This window comes from Oncorhynchus tshawytscha, linkage group LG23, assembly GCF_018296145.1.
Source record: "Oncorhynchus tshawytscha isolate Ot180627B linkage group LG23, Otsh_v2.0, whole genome shotgun sequence".
Lineage (NCBI taxonomy): Eukaryota > Metazoa > Chordata > Actinopteri > Salmoniformes > Salmonidae > Oncorhynchus > Oncorhynchus tshawytscha.
This window is the reverse complement of record NC_056451.1, coordinates 23,616,021-23,637,284: the sequence shown is the minus strand read 5'-3', so window position 1 is coordinate 23,637,284 and position 21,264 is coordinate 23,616,021. Positions and strand designations below refer to the sequence as shown.

The window sequence follows — 21,264 nt, the reverse complement described above, 5'->3', positions numbered from 1 at the left end:
CAATATTATACTATTTTGAAGCTCAGTCCGTACTTTTATAAAACATTTAAAATAAGCAAATCACGTTTGACATACACTGAGTGTACAAAACATTAAGGACAACTTCTTAATATTGAGTTGCACCCTCCCATTTTACCCTCAGAACAGCCTCAATTCGTCGGGGCATGGACTCCACAAGGTGTCGAAAGCATTCCACAGGGATGCTGGCCCATGTTGACTCCAATGATTCCCACAGTTGTGTCAAGTTAGCTGGATGTCCTTTGGGTGGTGAACCATTCTTGATACACACGGGAAACTGTTGAGCGTGAAAAACCCAGCAGCATTGCAGTTCTTTATGCCAACGGTGTGCACCTGGCACCTACAGCCATACTCCATTCAAAGGCACTTAAATCTTGTGTATTTCCCATTCATCCTCTGAATGGCACACATACACAATCCATGTTTCAATTGTTTCATGGCTTAAACATCTTTATTTAACCTGTCTCCTCCCCATCATCTACACTGATTGAAGTGGATTTAATTAACAAGTGACATCAATAAGGGATCATAGCTTTAACCTCAATTCACTTGGTCATTGGAGGAGCTGTTGTCTTTAATGTTTTGTACACTCAGTGTAAGCCTCAATAGAGAAATCTGGACACAAATGTTCACAGACAAAATGTAACGATCAGTAACAATCATCATTCATTGTGATGTGACAACAGTATTCAAAAGGCACTCGCACATCTGAGCAATCTTTTTTGCAGGTGGATGGCAACAATTGAACAAGATGAAGGAAAAAGGAAACCGCACACTGCTCTTGATAGTATCACCGATATTTAATAAGCTTACGTATCGGCCACACGGCCTTTGTCAGAGCTCTTGTGATTCCAAAAAATGTGCACCCTTATGTAGACCTGGCCCCACCCACATCCATTCTACACATCGAAGGGGGTTGGAGGCAAAGGGAAAACAAATAAGTGCTACCAAATATAACAATATGCATTTCATAAATATTACAAAAGTGCATAAATAAGGCGTATCGCACATGTCTGTAAAATCTCAATGAGGACATAGTAAGTTTTCATTAGTCATAGGGTACATTGTTCGTAATACGTCAGAATAATCTACAAGAGACACATATTTCATGTTCAAATTCACAACATAACAAGCATTTCATCATTAAGACCTTTAGGAAATAATGTCTGGAGGGTGAAAATCCCAAAACATTCTCTTTTACTCAGAGTATTATTAATATCTCCCCTGTCTGATATCTTAACTTATTCTATGCCACAAAATCTAAAGGTAGAAATGTCATGCTTCAGGTCATTGAAATGTACAGCGACTGGATAATCCCTGTCGTTTCTCCTGATTGAACTTTTATGTTCACTAATTCTCTGTTTGAGAGAGCGGGTGGTTTTACCGAGATAACAAAAGCTCTGACGAAGGCCGTGTGGCCGATACGTAAGCTTATTAAATATCGGTGATACTATCAAGGGTGATGTGACAACAGTAAAAACACAACGCAGAATTTGGTATTTCTAAGATTTTTAAAAATATTGTATACTGTAGGTGTTGAATGATAAAATTCTGACATAAATCATTCTTAATATGCTAGCCCTACTCTGGGCAGACTTGAGAGAGGATAATGTCTATCATGTTCTTGATGATGATAGGAGGTGGGTGGAGGGCATGGGGGAGGTGGTGGGCAAGGGTCATCTCCCAGGCGTCTATCAGTACAACATCCAGACCCTTGAACATAGCCCTGAGCACCCCGTCCAGCTGCACTGAGAACCAGTCACTATTGTACAGGCTCACTTTCGGGTCCAGGGCCTGGAGGTTGGCCGAGCGCAACACCACCAGGGTCCCCGAAGCTCGGTCCAGAAGCCGCACCACCGCCCGCCGAATGTGGCGTAGTCGGCGAATGTATACCTGCACAGGGAAGGTGCTGAAATGGGACCATATGCTGATGAACACCACAGTATTTGACCCACCAGTTAGGCCATCCAGCTCATTAGCTACATAGCGCATCTCACTGGCGATGACAGTGTTGAAGCGGATTGGAGGACCGTGACAGCGGTATTTCAGCAGGATGTTGTGGGTGCTGTCCACTGCCATGAAGGGCCCCACATTCTTAGGACTGTAAAGGTTGAACTCCTTCAGGTCTGTCACAAAGAGGAAGGGAGAGTTGGGAGTTGGACAAACAGAGGAGAGCGTTAGAAAGCACAGTAGAGAGTGAAAGATGCCGCAAGACTCACCTGGTACTAAGGTGTTGAGGTACTCGAACCACTGTCTGACAGTAGAGTCTCCGTACATGTACACCACCTTGCCCTTCAGACACTGAGTGGCAGATGAGATGTTAAACTGGCGCATCACACCACCACCCAGAGCTCGCCATGACCCTTGGAAGTAATACCCGGAAGGAGTGATCCTGGTAGACTCTGTCTTCATGCTGCTTCTCTCCACGTCTGCTTTGTCTGAAAGAGAAAAGCAAGCATCTTGCACCAGCTAGCATCATCACTTTACAGGCAATAGAAGTGCTAGGGCTTTCCCACCTTACATTACTGTAGATACAGTAGTTGGCTCGAATACTGTCCTGCACACCCAGAAACTCTCCAGAGTTGAAGTAAACAGCCACACAGCAGAGCAGAGCAGTTAGTAGGCTGGTTAACTAGTGTTAAAAAGATATACACACAGTTGTACTGTGGTATCTCCTTGCTTGCCTACCTTTTTTTTCAGGCAGCACAATGACACTGTCAGACCCTGAAGGATGAATGGGAACTTTGATATTTACACCACTGAGAAAAAGTGGAGAAAGAATCATATTTCAATGTTAAATAAACTCAATGCAGCAAGCAATCTGATACATTGGAAACAAAGTCTGAGAAAACATTTCACACACTTTTAAACTCATTCACTTACATACTGTAAAACTCACTAACCTTTGAAAGAGCAAAGCCTCCTTGTTCACGAGCAGATGGTTCACATAGGGTCCCCTGGCGTGGTTGATCCGTGTGTCACAGCTCAGCTGCTTGGGCTTGTAGCAGTACCAGGGCTCCCCTGTGTGGGGGTCTGTGTAATTGCACAGCAGCTCCTGGTTTGTCGGCAGACACAGGTTACATACAGTTGTCTGGGACAGTTTTCCAGAGCGGAACAGACTCTGAAAGGGAATCCGGTCAGGCCGTTCCTCTCGTATCCGTCGTAGAACATGAATTGCCTCACTAGGATGGACCAGTGTCACCTCCACCTGTGCAGACCCCTGCCATAGTAACGGGAAAATGGCAGAGTAGGTCCCATTCCTGTGGTCCAGCACCTGTCCTGCAACGCCTGCCCCCAATGTGGAGGAATGCAGCCGGGCCAGCAAGAAGTCTCCACCATAGCTCTTGGGACGCCCCTGGAAGTCATGCATATGGACCAGAGCCTCCAACTGGTTCCCCACGTGCCACTCTCTCCTGCCCCCTGCTGGCAGGATCACAAAAAGGCTGTGTGCAGGGTCACTGGTCTGGTTCAGGGACATATTCACAGAATGGGGCTGAGGCTGTGGCCAGGCGATGGACTCTAGGAGGTCATGCTCCTCCAGAGCCTCCTCCGGTGAGGGCTCCTGGCTACAGTAGCTCTGGTTGTGGTCCAGAGGAGAAGGGCCCTCTGGGAGCAAAGCTGAGTGGATGTTGCTTTGATGCTGGTAGAACATTGACACTGCTTGGCAGTTGAGCTTCTGCTGAGTAAAGAGGAGAGGTCACTAACAGGCATGCTACACTGGACACTAACTTTTGTAGAGTGTGTGACGCTTCCATTAATTTGAATGAAACCTGGACATAAGCAGCATAGCTCTGTGAGAGGCTTGCGCTGTTCAGTGTAAAATGACTCTCTGGTACTATTTTCAAGAATTTGATGCATGACTCACACCCAAGAACACTTGATAAAGTTGGCTTGCATTCTGCTGATGCTGGCAAAATCTATGCATCAAGTGTAGCATCTAAAAACCTACAGTTTTCGTGACGCCCTAGCTGCTCTTAGCAACGTGGGTGTATTTACATACACTAGCTTTGCTTTCAATTGTATTGGGTTGTACAAAAACATTAAATCCATTTCCATTTCAACTTACTGTGCCGATGGGCAGGACTGTTGGTTATTATGAAGGCTGACTTTGAGAAAAAATATCTAAAGGATCGTATTACAGATTTTCCAAATATGTGTCTGTTGTCAACCGACTTCCTCTGCTTACCTCAGGTCAAAATAAAAGTCCTTCACGTGTGCCATATGTGGACAGAGAGGAAGTGGGACTACAACAGACCCACATTTGGAAAGTCTGTTTAATAATACGATTCGTCAAGAAATTTTGTCTCAAATTCCAAACTTCATAATGACCAACATTCCTGGCACCCAGCACAATAAGTTGAAATGGAATTGTATTTAACTTAAGGCAACGCAGAGGACTGTTTTTGTGCCACCCAATATAATTAAAAGCAACACTAGTGTATGTAAATACACCCACGTTGATAAGAGCAGCTAGAGACACCCCAGTGTAGCTCCCATGATGAGGGGGAGAGGGTGATAGAAGCAATGTGAGATTGGTTCGTATTAGGCCAGATGGATTTACCCTACCTCCAGAATGTTAATGTTGCTGAACAGGAAGAAGAGGCCTGACAGGGCCAGCAGGAAGAAGATACATATATATCTGGACAGGCTCCTCCACATGGTGTCCATTCTCTGTCAGTCAGCCTGATATTGACACAAAGAAGCTGGTAAGGGACAGATAATAATTGTATTTAATTCTGTTGAGCCATTTTCTTTGACCAAGTTAAATTGTAAAAAAAAGTTTTAAAATGTTACATTTTCTTTCTTATACCTCTCAGATATAGGACAGAAACAAAGACCTTTCTTCTGAAACTCGTCAGTCTATTCTTGTTCTGAGAAATGTGAACAACTCCCTTCACAGAGCAGTGCAAACAAGCTCTCATCAGAATAGAAAGAGGAGTGGGAGGTTTCAACCTTATCCTAAAATGTATTAAATTGTTTTTTTTCCTCATCAATCTACACACAATACCCCATAATGACAAAACAAAAACAAGTTTAGACATTTTTGCAAATGTATAAAAAAAAATGAAATATCATATTTACAGAAGTGCTCAGACCCTTTACTTTGTACTTTCTTGAAGAACCTTTGGCAGCGATTACAGCCTTGAGTCTTCTTGGGTATAATGCTACAAGCGTGGCACACCTGTATTTGGGGAGTTTCTCCCATTTTTCTCTGCAGGTCCTCTCAAGTTCTGTCAGGTTGGATGGGGAGAGTCGTAGCACAGCTATTTTCAGATCTCTCTAGAGATGTTTGATCAGGTTCAAGTCTAGGCTCTGCCTGTGCCACTCAAGGGTATTCATTGACTTGTCCCGAAGACACTCCTGCGTTGGCCTGGCTGTGTGCTTAGGGTCGTTGTCCTGTTGGAAGGTGAACCTTTGCCCCAGTCTGAGGTCCTGAGCGCTCTGGAGCAGGTTTTCATCAAGGATCTATCTGTTCATCTTTCCCTCGATCCTGACTAGTCTCCCAGTCCCTGCCGCTAACAAACATCCCCACAGCATGATGATGCAACCAAGATGCTTCACCATAAGGATGGTGTCAGGTTTCCTCCAGACGTGATGCTTGGCATTCAGGCAAAATAGTTCAATCTTGGTTTCATCAGACCAGAGAATCTTGTTTCTCATGGTCTGAGATTCCTTTAGGTGCCTTTTGGCAAATTGCAAGTGGACTGTCATGTGCCTTTAACTGAGGAGTGACTTCCATCTGGCCACTCTACCGTAAAGGCCTGATTAATGTAATGTCTTATTATCAACATAATGTTAAAACTTTCACTGCTATGCGGATGACACACAGCTGTACATTTCAATGAAACATGGAGAAGCCCCAAAATTGCCCTTGCTAGAAGCATGTGTTTCAGACATAAGGAAGTGGATGGCTGCAAACGTTTTACTTTTAAACTCGGACAAAACAGAGATGCTTGTTCTAGGTCCCAAGAAACAAAGAGATCTTCTGTTGAATCTGACAATTAATCTTAATGGTTGTACAGTCGTCTCAAATAAAACTGTGAAGGACCTCGGCGTTACTCTGGACCCTGATCTCTCTTTTGAAGAACATATCAAGACCATTTCAAGGACAGCTTTTTTCCATCTACGTAACATTGCAAAAATCAGAAACTTTGTCCAAAAATGATGCAGAAAAATTAATCCATGCTTTTGTCACTTCTAGGTTAGACTGCTGCAATGCTCTACTTTCCGGCTACCCGGATAAAGCACTAAATAAACTTCAGTTAGTACGAAATACGGCTGCTCGAATTCTGACTAGAACCAAAAAATTTGATCATATTACTCCAGTGCTAGCCTCTCTACACTGGCTTCCTGTCAAAGCAAGGGCTGATTTCAAGGTTTTACTGCTAACCTACAAAGCATTACATGGGCTTGCTCCTACCTATCTGTCTGATTTGGTCCTGCCGTACATACCTACACGTACGCTACGGTCACAAGACGCAGGCCTCCTAATTGTCCCTAGAATTTCTAAGCAAACAGCTGGAGGCAGGGCTTTCTCCTATAGAGCTCCATTTTTTATGGAACGGTCTGCCTACCCATGTCAGAGACGCAAACTCGGTCTCAACCTTTAAGTCCTTACTGAAGACTTATCTCTTCAGTGGGTCATATGATTGAGTGTAGTCTGGCCCAGGAGTGGGAGGGTGAACGGAAAGGCTCTGGAGCAACGAACCGCCCTTGCTGTCTCTGCCTGGCCAGTTCCCCTCTTCCCACTGGGATTCTCCTCCTCTAACCCTATTACAGGGGCTGAGTCACTGGCTTACTGGGGCTCTCTCTTGCCGTCCCCGGAAGGGGTGCGTCACCTGAGTGGGTTGATTCACTGATGTGGTCATCCTGTCTGGGATGGCGCCCCCGCTTGGGTTGTGCCATGGCGGAGTTCTTTGTGGGCTATACTCAGCCTTGTCTCAGGATGGTAAGTTGGTGGTTGAAGATATCCCTCTAGTGGTGTGGGGGCTGTGCTTTGGCAAAGTGGGTGGGGTTATATCCTTCCTGTTTGGCCCTGTCTGGGCGTGTCCTCGGATGGGGCCACAGTGTCTCCTGACCCCTCCTGTCTCAGCCTCCAGTATTTATGCTGCAGTAGTTAATGTGTCGGGGGGCTAGGGTCAGTTTGTTATATCTGGAGTACCTCTCCTGTCCTATTCGGTGTCCTGTGTGAATCTAAGTGTGCGTTCTCTAATTCTCTCTTCCTTTCTCTCTCTCGGAGGACCTGAGCCCTAGGACCATGCCCCAGGACTACCTGACATGATGACTCCTTGCTGTCCCCAGTCCACCTGACCGTGCTGCTGCTCCAGTTTCAACTCTTCTGCCTTATTATTATACGACCATGCTGGTCATTTATGAACATTTGAACATCTTGGCCATGTTCTGTTATAATCTCCACCCGGCACAGCCAGAAGAGGACTGGCCACCCCACATAGCCTGGTTCCTCTCTAGGTTTCTTCCTAGGTTTTGGCCTTTCTAGGGAGTTTTTCCTAGCCACTGTGCTTCTACACCTGCATTGCTTGCTGTTTGGGGTTTTAGGCTGGGTTTCTGTACAGCACTTTGAGATATCAGCTGATGTACGAAGGGCTATATAAATACATTTGATTTGATTTGATTTGATTGGTGGAGTGCTGCAGAGATGGTTGTCCTTCTGGAAGGTTCTCCCATAACCACAGAGGAACTCTGGAGCTCTGTCAGAATGACCATCAGGTTCTTGGTCACATCCTTGACCAAAGTTCAGTTTGGCCAGGCAGCCAGCTCCAATTTTGGTGGTTCCAAACTTCTTCCATTTAAGACTGATGGAGGCCACTGTCTACTTGACAGGAATGTGCCTCAACACAATCCTGTATCGGAGCTCAACAAACAATTCCTTTGACCTCATGGCTAGGTTTTTGGCTCTGACATGCCCTGTCAACTGTGGGACTTATATAGACAGGTGTGTGCCTTTAAAAATCATGTCCAATCACATGAATTTACAACAGGTTGACTCCAATCAAGTTGTAGAAACATTTCAAGGATGATCAATGGAAAGGAGGCACCTGAGCTCAATTTTGAGTCTCACATAAAGGGTCTGAATACTTATATAAGGTATTTCTGTTTTGTATGTTTAAAACATTTGCAAACATTTCTAAAAACCTCTTTTCACATGATGGGTTATTGTGTGTAGATTGATGAATAAAAAGAATGAGAGAAAGAGAGGGATAGAGGTGTCATGTCTGTGAGGTCTTTCTCTTCCAAATCCATATTGTGATGCAAATCTTTCCCCATTCAATACAATACATTCACTGAGGCAAACTCTGTGACCCATCTTTTCCCATTTAATGTAATGACAAACATCAACCCCGTGACACACATCTTTTTCCATCGACTGCAATGTACTGAGAAAAACGTTAACCCTGTGACACTCATCTTTTCCTATTGACTGCAATGTATTGCGAAAAACAGTGACATTTATGTTTTTTCAAAACAGTTTCAGAATGCCGCCATCAAGCTGATAATGGGCTGTCTCAGTCCACTGCATCCGCCCTTGTCATCCTTACACATCTGCTGTGGAAGATGGGAGAGCTACAGCAGTGTTTGTCAGACCAAGTATCTAAAATAACCTAAAATCGGTCTTCTCACGACAACGTCTGAATCGTGCGAACCGAAATCCATACTCGCACGAACACAATGGTGTTCTCTTGTTTTGCTCTATGACCACCACAAGCGTCACAGGACTTGTCTGAAGCCAGGACCGCAGATCTGCCAACGTCTGTCTGTAGCGTCCAAGCTGTTTGGGCTACACACTAATATTTGTATTTTTTATTTTATTTAACCTTTATTTGACTAGGCAAGTCAGTTAAGAACAAATTCTTATTTACAATGATGGCCTACCCCAGCCAAACCCTGGGCCGGATGATGCTGGGCCAATTGTGCGCCACCCTATTGGACTCCCAATCACAGTCGGTTGTGATACAGCCTGGAATCTAACCAGGGTCTGTAGTGACTCCTCTAGCACTGAGATGCAGTGCCTTAGACCGCTGCCCACTCGGTTGCCCTCCATCGAAAGTCGAGACTCTCACGAACATGTCTGTTTTTCTCTAGGATGCCCACAAGCCTCACAATTCTCCTCTGAAGGTAGCCTGGTACACCCTGATCTGTTTCACCCGTCTTTGTGCTTGTCTCCACCCCCCACCAGGTGTCTCCCATCTCTCCTTATAATCTCCTGTGTAATTATACCTGTGTTCTCTGTTTGTCTGTTGCCAGTTCGTTTTATTTGTCAAGCCTACCAGCGTTTTCCCCCTTGCTCCTGTTTTTTATTCCTGTTTACTAGTTTTCCATTCTGCCTGCCCTGACCCTGAGCCTGCCTGCCGTCCTGTACCTTGTCCCACCACACTGGATTACTGACTTCTGCCTGCCGTTGACCTGTCGTTTTGCCTGCCCCCTGTTCTAGTAATAAACTTTTGTTACTTTGACACTGTCTGCATCTGGGTCTTCCCTAAAACAGTACGAACTGGGCATGACCGACACAGCAGACTCAGACCAGCTCCACAATGCTGTCTCCCTGCCACCATTGGACGACACAAGGAGTTACTGCAATGTCTTAATGGAGGGACTCCATACCCTGGCAGAACGCCATGCCCAGGTATTCGAGACTTTGCTGGAGAAATTCTGCGGATTCCTCACTGGGCAGCGGGTCACAGCTGTAATCTCCCAGCCTACCCCAGTGTCCCAAGAACCCCTCTTACCTCCTCCGGAGCGCTACACTGGATATTCTGGAACCTGCCGGGCTTTTCTCTCCCAGTGCTCTCTCATTTTCAAGCTGCAGCCTTCTTCGTTCCCCTCGGACCGCTCAAAGATAGCGTCCATCATAACGCTGATGTCCGGGAGGGCACTCACCTGGGCTACGGCGGTGCAGGAGCAACTGTCCTTCGTCTTTCTCAATCTAGATTAGTTTGTGGCAGAAATTGTGAAGGTGTTTGATTCTCCGTTGTCCGGGAGAGAGGCTGCTTGTAAGCTGCTCCAGCTACGTCAAGACTCCCATAGTGTGGCAGACTACACAGTGGATTTTTGCACGTTGGCAGCTGAGTGTTTCTGGAACCCGGAAGCATTGTTGGACATGTTCCTTCACAGATTATCGGAGGTGGTCAAAGATGAGCTTGCAGCCCGGGAGCTGCCCATTGACCTGGACTCCCTCATAGCCTTAATCGTCCAGATTGATGGGCGGCTTCGAGATCGTAGGAAGGAGAGGGAATTTGTGCCCGGTTGCCTGCATTCACCCTCGATTCCCACCTCGCCTCCAAAGAATCCTGGAGACAGCTGACGTCTACAAGTCTGAGAGAACCCGACGTCACCCTTGGGAATCACCAAGGGCTGCCGACTCCTTCAATCTAGCTCTGGGCAGGGCTAGATTGACTCCGGCTGAGCCTTTACGCCAACTCCACACCCAGAGCTGTCTTTATTGTGGAGCTATGGGTCAGTTCCTGGATGGGAGACCAGATGCTGCTGGAAGTGGTGTTGGAGGGCCAGTAGGAGGCACTCTTTCTTCTGGTCTAAAAAAATATCCCAATGCCCCGGGGCAGTGTTTGGGGACACTGCCCTGTGTAGGGTTCCGTCTTTTGCATGGGGCGTTAAAACGGGTGTCCTGACTCTCTGAGGTCATTAAAGATCCCATGGCACTTATCGTAAGAGTAGGGGTGTTAACCCCGGTGTCCTGGCTAAATTCCAAATCTGGCCCTAAAACCATCACGGTCACCTAATAATTCCCCGTTTACAATTGGCTCATTCATCCCCCTCCTCTCCCCTGTAACTATTCCCCAGGTCGTTGCTGCAAATGAGAATGTGTTCTCAGTCAACTTACCTGGTAAAATAACAAATAAATAAAATGGGACATTTTGTAGCTACCTGCCCATTAAAAAACCAGGCTCATCAAGAAGGGGCGAGTACTCTGGTGGGCCTTATTCCTCTCCCCTTACTCGCACCCCTTTCCATGCCATCCTGCTGTAGGGGAACCAGTCAAAATCTTTCCATGTACTCATAAATTCTAGGGCCGATGTGAGTTTTTGGGACACTACCCTGGCATCCGAAATGGACCTCCCACTCAGTCTCTCTCCATTCCCATGGACGTTAGAGCGCTGGACAGGCGCTCTATAGAACGGGTCACTGACTATACCATTCTCATCAACCTACGAGTGTCAGGGAACCACAGCGAGGCAATCCAATTTATGCTGATTAAGACGCATCAGGTTCCCGAGGTATTGGGATTCTCTTGGCTCGAGCGGCACAATCCAAATCATAGACTGGACTGCTGGTGCTATTATGGGCTGGAGCCCGTTCTGCACGCTCATTGGTTCGTCGGGCCCGCCTGTCGTCCGGGTTCCAAACCCAGTCTAACGGCCAGTTAGAGCGAGCCAACCAAGACTTGGAAACGACTCTTCGCTGCCTGGTCTCCACCAACCCCACCACCTGGAGCCAGCAACTAGAGTGGGTCGAATACGCCCGCGACACCCTTCCTTGCTCTGCCATGGGTCTCTCACCCTTTGAGTGTTCCCTGGGCTATCAGCCCCCACTCTTCCCGGAGCAAGAGCAAGAGGTTGGCATACCTTCAGCCCAAGTGTTTGTCCACCGCTGTCATCGTACCTGGAAGAGAGCCCGATCGGCCCTTCTTAAGACCACCTCCAGGTATCGATGACAAGTGGACTGCCACCGGACCCCGACTCCCCTGCTATCGATGAAAGTGGAATGCCACCGGACCCCGGCTCCCCAGTATCATCTCGGGCAGAAGGTATGGCTGTCCTGCAAACTTTCTCCCCGGTTCATCCCCCCAGTTCATCTGCCATTTCCCCATCTCCAAGGTCATTAGCCCCTCTGCTGTTCATCTTCTGTTGTTCCGTACCCTCCGTATACATCCCACTTTTCATGTGTCAAAAATCAAACCCATGTCTCACAACCCTTTGTGTACATACCCCAACCAGAAGCCATGGATTACAGGCAACATTCACACTGAGCTAAAGGGTAGAGCGGCCGCTTTCAAGGAGTGGGACTCTAACCCAGAAGCTTATAAGAAATCCTGCTATACCCTCCGATGAACCATCAACCAGGCAAAGCGTCAATACAGGACTAAGATTGAATCGTACTACACCGGCTTCGATGCTCGTCGGATGTGGAAGGAATTGCAAAATATTACGGACGACAAAGAGAAGCACAGCCAAGAGCTGCCCAGTGACACAAGAATACCAAACGAGCTAAATAACTTCTATGCTCGCTTCGAGGCAAGTAATACTGAAACATGCATGAGAGCATCAGCTGTTCTGGACCACTGTGTGATCACGCTCTCCGCAGCTGATGTAAGACCTTTAAACAGGTCAACATTCACAAGGCCACAGGGCCAGACATATTACCAGGAGGTGTACTCCGAGCATGCGCTGACCAACTGGCAAGTTTCTTCACTGACATTTTCAACCTCTCCCTGTCTGAGTCTATAATACCAAAATGTCCCTGTGCCCAACAATACTGAGGTAACCTGCCTAAATGACTATCGACCCGTAGCACTAACGTCTGTAGCCATGAATTGCTTTGAAAGGCTGGTCATGGCTCACATCAACACCATTATCCCAGAAACACTAGACCCAGTCCAATTTGCATACGACCCCAACAGATCCACAGATGATGCCGTCTCTATTGCACTCTCTATGTGAGAATGCTATTCATTGACTACAGCTCAGCATTCAACACCATAGTTCCCTCAAAGCTCATCAATAAGCTAAGGACCCTGGGACTTAACACCTCCCTCTGCAACTGGATCCTGGACTTCCTGACGGGCCGCTCCCAGGTGGTAAGGGTAGGTAACAACACATCCGCCATGCTGATCCTCAACACGGGGGCCCCTCAGGGGTGCACGCTCAGTCCCCTCCTGTACTCCCTGTTCACTCATGACTGCACGGCCAGGCACGACTCCAACATCATCATTAAGTTTGCAGATGACAGTGGTAGGCCTGATCACCGACAACAAGGAGACAGCCTATGGGGAGGTCAGAGACCTGACCGTGTGGTGCCAGGACAACAACTTCTCCCTCGAGATGATTGTGGACTAAAGGAAAAGGAGGACTGATCACGCCCCCATTCTCACCGACGGGGCTGTAGTGGAGCTGGTTGAGAGCTTGAGAGCCAAGTTCCTTGGTGTCCACATCACCAACAAACTAACATGGTTCAAGCACACCAAGACAGCCATGAAGAAGGCAAGACAAAACCTATTCACCATCAGGACGCTGAAAAGATTTGGCATGGGTCCTCAGATCCTCAAAAGGTTTTACAGCTGCACCATCGAGAGCACTGGTTGCGTCACTGCCTGGTATGGCAACTGCTTGGCCTCCGACCGCAAGACACAATCTAAGATGGCGTAGCAGTCAGACGTCTTTGTCCTCGTCTTGTCCCGTGTATATATCCTTTACATCGTTTTTCTTTGCATATCTTTTTTTATATTTTTCCTAAACCTCAACTTCAATATACTCTCCTGCAACCCACTTCACCCAATGTGGTGTGATCTGCTATTTTCTAAAGTATTTTTCTTTACTTTCGAACCAGAATCCCCCAACAGAGGCTAGCCAGCTAACTAGCTACTAGCTAGTAGTCAGCCAACCACTACTAGCGGTCATCAGCTAACCTCTAGCTCGGAAATCTCTCGCCAGTTTGAACAATGCGATTCAAACCAGAGCATACCGGACTTATTTTTTCTCCATATCTCTGGATTCCTACCACAAGCTCTGAACCTTTTCACCTGGATCATCGCAGCTAGCTAGCTGCAATCCGAGTTGCTACTCTTGGCTAACGTCTCTGTCCCGAAGTAAGCACCAATTAGCCTGGAGCTAGCCCATGCTAGGCCCATCTTCCGGCTGGCTGAAGAGGTCCATCAGCCACTCCTTGGGCTACAATACCTATTTTGCCAATTGGCCTGGACCCCTTTTACTACACGAAGCCCTGCTAATCCATCACTACTGGACTACCCATATAATCTGCCCGAGGGTACTTTTTGCAACAGGCTCCTCCGTCGCGACGTCCCCTGAATATCCATCTGCTAGCTGCGGCCCGCTAGCTGTCTAGAGCATATTGGACTGTTAGATGAATAGGTCCATCGGCCAATTTCTTGGGCCACTATACCTATTTTGCCAATTGGATTGGGCACCTTTACTACATGGAACCCTACTAATCCATCACGGCTGGTCTGCCAACGGAACTGCACGAGGAGGCTACAACAGACTTCTTCCGTCACAAAGTACCTCTAAGTCCCTTCTGCTAGCTTGCTAGCCCATGCCCGCTAGCTGTCTGCATCACCTTGTCTCCAGCCAGCTTAACAACTCACTGGACCCCTATGATCACTCGGCTACGCATGCCTCACCCTAATGTCAATATGCCTTGTCCATTGCTGTTCTGGTTAGTGATTATTGTCTTATTTCACTGTAGAGCCTCTAGCCCTGCTCAATATGCCTTAGCTAACCCTTCAGTTCCACCTCCCACACATGCGGTGACATCCCCTGGTTTAAATTATGTTTCTAGAGACAATATCTCTCTCAATGTCACTCTGTTTAGATTTACCTCCACTGTATTCACATTCTACTATACCTTTGTCTGTACATTATGCCTTGAATCTATTCTATCGAGCCCAGAAACCTGCTCCTTTTACTTGAACTAGACGACCAGTTCTGATAGCCTTTAGCCGTACCCTTCTCCTACTCCTCCTCTGTTCCTCTGGTGATGTAGAGGTTAATCCAGTCCCAGCAGTGCCTAGCTCCACTCCCATTCCCCAGGCGCTCTCATTTGTTGACTTCTGTAACCGTAAAAGTCTTGCTTTAATGCATGTTAACATTAAAAGAGTCCTCACCAAGTTTGTTATATTCACTGCCTTAGCACACTCTGACAACCCGGATGTCCTAGCCGTGTCTGAATCGTGGCTTAGGAAGACCACCAAAAACCCTGAAATTTCCAACATTACCATAACAATTTTCGACAAGATAGAACTGCCAAAGGGGGCAGAGTGGCAATCTACTGCAGAGATAGCCTGCAGAGTTCTGTCATACTATCCAGGTCTGTGCCCAAACAATCCGAGCTTCTACTTCTAAAAATCCACCTTTCCAGAAACAAGTCTCTCACCGTTGCCGCTTGCTATAGACCACCTTCTGCCCCCAGCTGTGTCCTGGACACCATATGTGAATTGATTGCCCACCATCTATCTTCAGAGCTTGTGCTGCTAGGTGACCTAAACTGTGACATGCTTAACACCCTGGCCACCCTACAATCTAAGCTTGATGCCCTCAATCTCACACAAATTGTCAATGAACCTACCAGGTACAACCCCAAATCCGTAAACACGGGCACCCTCATAGATATCATCTTAACCAACTTGCCCTCCAAATACACCTCTGCTGTCTTCAACCAAGATCTCAGCGATCACTGCCTCATTGCCTGCATCCGTAATGGGTTTGCGGTCAAATGGCCACCCCTATTCACTGTCAAATGCTCCCTAAAACGAGCAGGCTTTTGTAATCAGCGAGCAGGCCTTTTTAATCGACCTGGCCCAGGTATCCTAGAAGGATATTGACCTAATCCCATCAGTATTGGATGCCTGGTTATTCTTTAAAAGTGCCTTCCTCTCCAATTTAAATAAGGATGCCCCATTCAAAACATTTAGAACCAGGAACAGATATAGCCCTTGGTTCACTCCAAACCTGACTGCCCTTGACCAGCACAAAAACATCCTGTGGCATACTGCATTAGCATCAAATAGCCCCCGTGATATGCAACTTTTCAGGGAAGTTAGGAACCAATATACACAAGCAGTTAGCAAAGCTAAGGCTAGATTTTTCAACCAGAAATGTGCATCCTGTAGCACAAACTCAAAAAGGTTGTAGGACCCTGTAAAGTCCATGGAGAATAAGAGCACCTCCTCCCAGCTGCCCACTGCACTGAGGCTAGGAAACACTGTCATAAATCCACGATAATTGAACATTTCAATAAGCATTTTTCTATGGCTGGCCATGCTTTCCACCTGGCTACCCCTAGCCCGGTCAACTGGCTTGCACCACCCACAGCAACTTGCCCAAGCCTCCCCCATTTCTCCTTCACCCAAATCCAGATAGCTGATGTTCTGAAAGTGCTGCAAAATCTGGACCCCTACAAATCAGCCGGGCTAGACAATCTGGACCCTCTCTTTCTAAAATGATCTGCTGAAATTTTTGCAACCCCTACTAGCCTGTTCGACCTCTCTTTCGTATCATCTGAGATCCCCAAAGATTGGAAAGCTGCCACAGTCATCCCCCTCTTCAAAGAGGTTTTTCTAAGGTCTTCGAAAGCCAAGTTAACAGATCACCAACCATTTCGAATCCCACCATACCTTCTCCTCTATGCAATCTGGCTTCCGAGCTGGTCATGGGTGCACCTCAGCCACGCGCAAGGTCCTAAACGATATCATAACCGCCATCGATAAGAGACATTACTGTGCAGCCGCATTCATCGACCTGGCTAAGGCTTTCGGCTCTGTCAATCACAATATTCTTATTGGCAGACTCAACAGCTTTGGTTTCTTAAATGATTGTCTCACCTTGTTCACCAACTACTTCTCTGATAGAGTTCAGTGTGTCAAATCGGAGGGCCTGTTGTCCGGACCTCTGGCAGTCTCTATGGGGGTGCCACAGGGTTCAAATCTCGGGCCAACTCTCTTCTCTGTATACATCAATGATGTCGTTCTTGCTGCTGGTGATTCTCTGATCCACCTCTATGCAGACGACACCATTCTGTATACTTTTGCCCCTGAATGTTTTAAAGGAGTTTTGGATATGAGTGATGGACATATGGCTTACATATTTCAATCTGAGGATTCTACTGTTAAGATTTTCACAGACAGCGGACCCAAACCCCTTTATCATGCAAAACCCGGGAGTTTTTCTCCTGTGCTGCGTATGAGAGAATGGCTTAAGATAAGTGCTCTGTCAAATTGAACAGGCCCTGAGTGGTACAAACATGCCTGGCTTTGCATTGGAAGAGGTTGTGTGCGGGTGCAGTGATTTGAAAGCCATAAGGATCTCTTCAATGACGTATAGCCCTGACACCAAAGTGACAATTTTAGCATATGAACAATTTGATAGTACAAATGCGACGAAGTCTGTCAGTTCATATGTATTTTCCAAAGCCTGCAAGGATGTAAACGTTTTTATGCCAGTGTTTAGCTTTAAATGGATTGATTACCCTATATTCATAACCCTGATGAATAAGCTGGACATGATTACGGCGCTGGCCACTTCTATCCTTAAGACATACCCAGGGTCTACCTGCACAATTGTATATTATAAACATTAATAAAGGTTATTTCAAGTTTAGTACTGTCTGGTAATGATATATACATTTGGGCAAAAAAGTATTTAGTCAGCCACCAATTGTGCAAGTTCTCCCACTTAAAAAGATGAGAGAGGCCTGTAATGTTCATCATAGGAACACTTCAACTATGACAGACAAAATGACAAACAAAATCCAGAAAATCACATTGTAGGATTTTTAATGAATTTATTTGCAAATATTGGTGGAAAATAAGTATTTGGTCACCTACAAACAAGCAAGATTTCTGGCTCTCACAGACCTGTAACTTCTTCTTTTAAGAGGCTCCTCTGTCCTCCACTTGTTACCTGTATTAATGGCACCTGTTTGAACTTGTTATCAGTATAAAAGACACCTGTCCACAACCTCAAACAGTCACACTCCAAACTCCACTATGGCCAAGACCAAAGAGCTGTCAAAGGACACCAGAAACAAAATTGTAGACCTGCACCAGGCTGGGAAGACTGAATCTGCAATAGGTAAGTAGCTTGGCTTGAAGAAATCAACCATGGGAGCAATTATTAGGAAATGGAAGACATACAAGAGCACTGATAATCTCCCTCGATCTGGGGCTCCACGCAAGATCTCACCCCGTGGGGTCAAAATGATCACAAGAACGGTGAGCAAAAATTCCAGAACCACACGGGGGGACCTAGTGAATGACCTGCAGAGCTGGGACCAAAGTAACAAAGCCTACCATCAGTAACACACTACGCCGCCAGGGACTCAAATCCTGCAGTGCCAGACGTGTCCCCCTGCTTAAGCCAGTACATGTCCAGGCCCGTCTGAAGTTAGCTAGAGAGCATTTGGATGATCCAGAAGAAGATTGGGAGAATGTCATATGGTCAGATGAAACCAAAATAGAACTTTTTGGGAAAAACTCAACTCGTCGTGTTTGGAGGACAAAGAATGCTGAGTTGCATCCAAAGAACACCATACCTACTGTGAAGCATGGGGGTGGAAACATCATGCTTTGGGGCTGTTTTTTCTGCAAAGGGACTAGGGCAACTGATCCTTGTAAAGGAAAGAATGAATGGGGCCATGTATCGTGAGATTTTGAGTGAAAACCTCCTTCCATCAGCAAGGGCATTGAAGATGAAACGTGGCTGGGTCTTTCAGCATGACAATGATTCCAAACACACTGCCCGGGCAACGAAGGAGTGGCTTCGTAAGAAGCATTTCAAGGACCTGGAGTGGACTAGCCAGTCTCCAGATCTCAACCCCATAGAAAATCTTTGGAGGGAGTTGAAAGTCCGTGTTGCCCAGAAACAGCCCCAAAACATCATTGCTCTAGAGGATATCTGCATGGAGGAATGGGCCAAAAAAACAGCAACACTGTGTGAAAACCTTGTGAAGACTTACAGAAAACGTTTGACCTCTGTCATTGCCAACAAATACCAAGTACCAAGTATATATATATATATATATATATATATATATATATATATATATATATATATATATATATATATATATATATATATATATATATATATATACCAAAAGCGCAACTCCAGACATGGCCAGCAGCCCAGAACAGCTAAAAGATCACCTGTGAATCCATCCTAATGGAGCTTTCTGAAGGTGAGTTAGTGAAAATAATATATTAGATTTGAAGGCTAGGTATTTTCAGGGAATGGTATGGATATTATTGATATTATTGTAATATTAAACAGGAGTTATATGTTTTTTTTAAACCGGTAATATGTCAAATTCCATATTCTTATAATTAAAAATATGTATATATATAGTATAAATACATGTTAATATTATCTAACGTTTGTAGGGTATTCGTCCTTTAAGCAGTTGCTCCGGGGAATAAATTATCTGGAACAGCCTTCGTTAGAAGGGGGTTCAGAGGAGCAAAACGCATGCAGCCAGTCCCCATCACACTATTGTCAACGTAAGTCCAATAATAAATCCATAAGAATATTTATACATTAAAAACAGAAACTGTGCACCCTTTATTAAAAGCTATTTTTGTGTTTACAGCTGACAGACCGCCAAGAAGGGTCACGGCTGCATTATGTACTCTGAACGACTACGGCGGAGAAGATGACATACAATGGGGAGAACAAGTATTTGCATGTAGAGGTCTGTAATTTTTATCATAGGTACACTTCAACAGTGAGAAACGGAATCTAAAACAAAATCCAGAAAATCACATTGTATGATTTTTAAGTAATTCATTTGCATTTTATTGAATTTTTCTTTTAGATTCCGTCTCTCACTGTTGAAGTGTACCTATCATAAACATTACAGATCTCTACATGCTTTGTAAGTGGGAAAACCTGCAAAATCGGCAGTGTATCAAATACTCGTTCTCCCCACTGTAGATGCTATTCTGTAGGAACGTTATTTCAAACCCACCTAGAACCAAGGATTTAAACGCCCCATCAAATCCCCCGGGAACCTCCACCCGCTCGCTCCATATTCCAGACCCAAACAAGCAACGTACAACTCGGGTGCAAGTACATTGCGCAGAATCACCCCAGACCGAAAAGTGTTACTGGGGCGGAAACTTCCTGCTTCAAGAAACGGAGGTCAATGGACACGGTATGAAGCCATTATACACTGCTCAAAAAAATAAAGGGAACACTTAAACAACGCAATGTAACTCCAAGTCAATCACACGTCTGTGAAATCAAACTGTCCACTTAGGAAGCAACACTGATTGACAATAAATTTCACACAGACCCCTTCTCAGTTCCTATGCTTCCTGGCTGATGTTTTGGTGCTTTCACTCTAGTGGTAGCATGAGACGGAGTCTACAACCCACACAAGTGGCTCAGGTAGTGCAGCTCATCCAGGATGACACATCAATGCGAGCTGTGGCAAGAAGGGTTGCGGTGTCTGTCAGCGTAGTGTCCAGAGCATGGAGGCGCTACCAGGAGACAGGCCAGTACATCAGGAGACATGGAGGAGGCCATAGGAGGGCAACAACCCAGCAGCAGGACCTCTACCTCCGCCTTTTTGCAAGGAGGTGCAGGAGGAGCACTGTCAGAGCCCTGCAAAATGACCTCCAGCAGGCCACAAATGTGCATGTTTCTGCTCAAACGGTCAGAAACAGACTCCGTGAGGGTGGTATGAGGGCCCGACGTCCACAGGTGGGGGTTGTGCTTACAGCCCAACACCGTGCAGGACGTTTGGCATTTGCCAGAGAACACCAAGATTGGCATATATGCCACTGGCGCCCTGTGCTCTTCACAGATGAAAGCAGGTTCACACTGAGCACATGTGACAGACTTGACAGAGTCTGGAGACGACGTGGAGAACGTTCTGCTGCCTGCAACATCCTACAGCATGACCGGTTTGGTGGTGGGTCAGACATGGTGTGGGGTGGCATTTCTTTGGGGGGGCCGCACAGCCCTCCATGTGCTCGCCAGAGGTAGCCTGACTGCCATTAGGTACCGAGATGAGATCCTCAGACCCCTGGTGAGAAAATATGCTGGTGCGGTTGGCCCTGGGTTCCTCCTAATGCAAGACAATGCAAGACCTCTTTTGGCTGGAGTGTGTCAGCAGTTCCTGCAAGAGGAAGGCATTGATGCTATGGACTGGCCCGCCCATTCCCCAGACCTGAATCCAATTGAGCACATCTGGGACATCATGTCTCGCTCCATCCACCAACGTCACGTTGCACCACAGACTGTCCAGGAGTTGGCGGATGCTTTAGTCCAGGTCTGGGAGGAGATCCCTCGGGAGACCATCCGCCACCTCATCAGGAGCATGCCCAGGCGTTGTAGGGAGGTCATACAGGCACGTGGAGGCCACACACACTACTGAGCCTCATTTTGACTTGTTTTAAGGATATTACATCAAAGTTGGATCAGCCTGTAGTGTGGCGTTCCACTTTAATTTCCAAATCCAGACCTCCATGGGACTCCA

General features: G+C 46.3%; 1 protein-coding gene across 1 annotated transcript in view; it reads right to left on the bottom strand.

Moving 5' to 3' along the window:
- Positions 1-1,276: 1,276 nt before the first annotated feature.
- Positions 1,277-21,264, bottom strand: part of LOC112235061 (NXPE family member 3) — a 32,563-nt gene continuing 12,575 nt past the window's right edge. The window contains exons 2-6 of the mRNA XM_024403455.2: positions 4,585-4,701; positions 2,922-3,694; positions 2,707-2,777; positions 2,238-2,456; positions 1,277-2,144 (exon numbers count right to left, since the gene is read on the bottom strand). Of these exons, the coding sequence (XP_024259223.1) occupies positions 1,600-2,144; positions 2,238-2,456; positions 2,707-2,777; positions 2,922-3,694; positions 4,585-4,686 (1,710 nt within the window). The 5' untranslated portion in view covers positions 4,687-4,701 and the 3' untranslated portion in view covers positions 1,277-1,599. The remainder of the gene's footprint in view (positions 2,145-2,237; positions 2,457-2,706; positions 2,778-2,921; positions 3,695-4,584; positions 4,702-21,264) is intronic.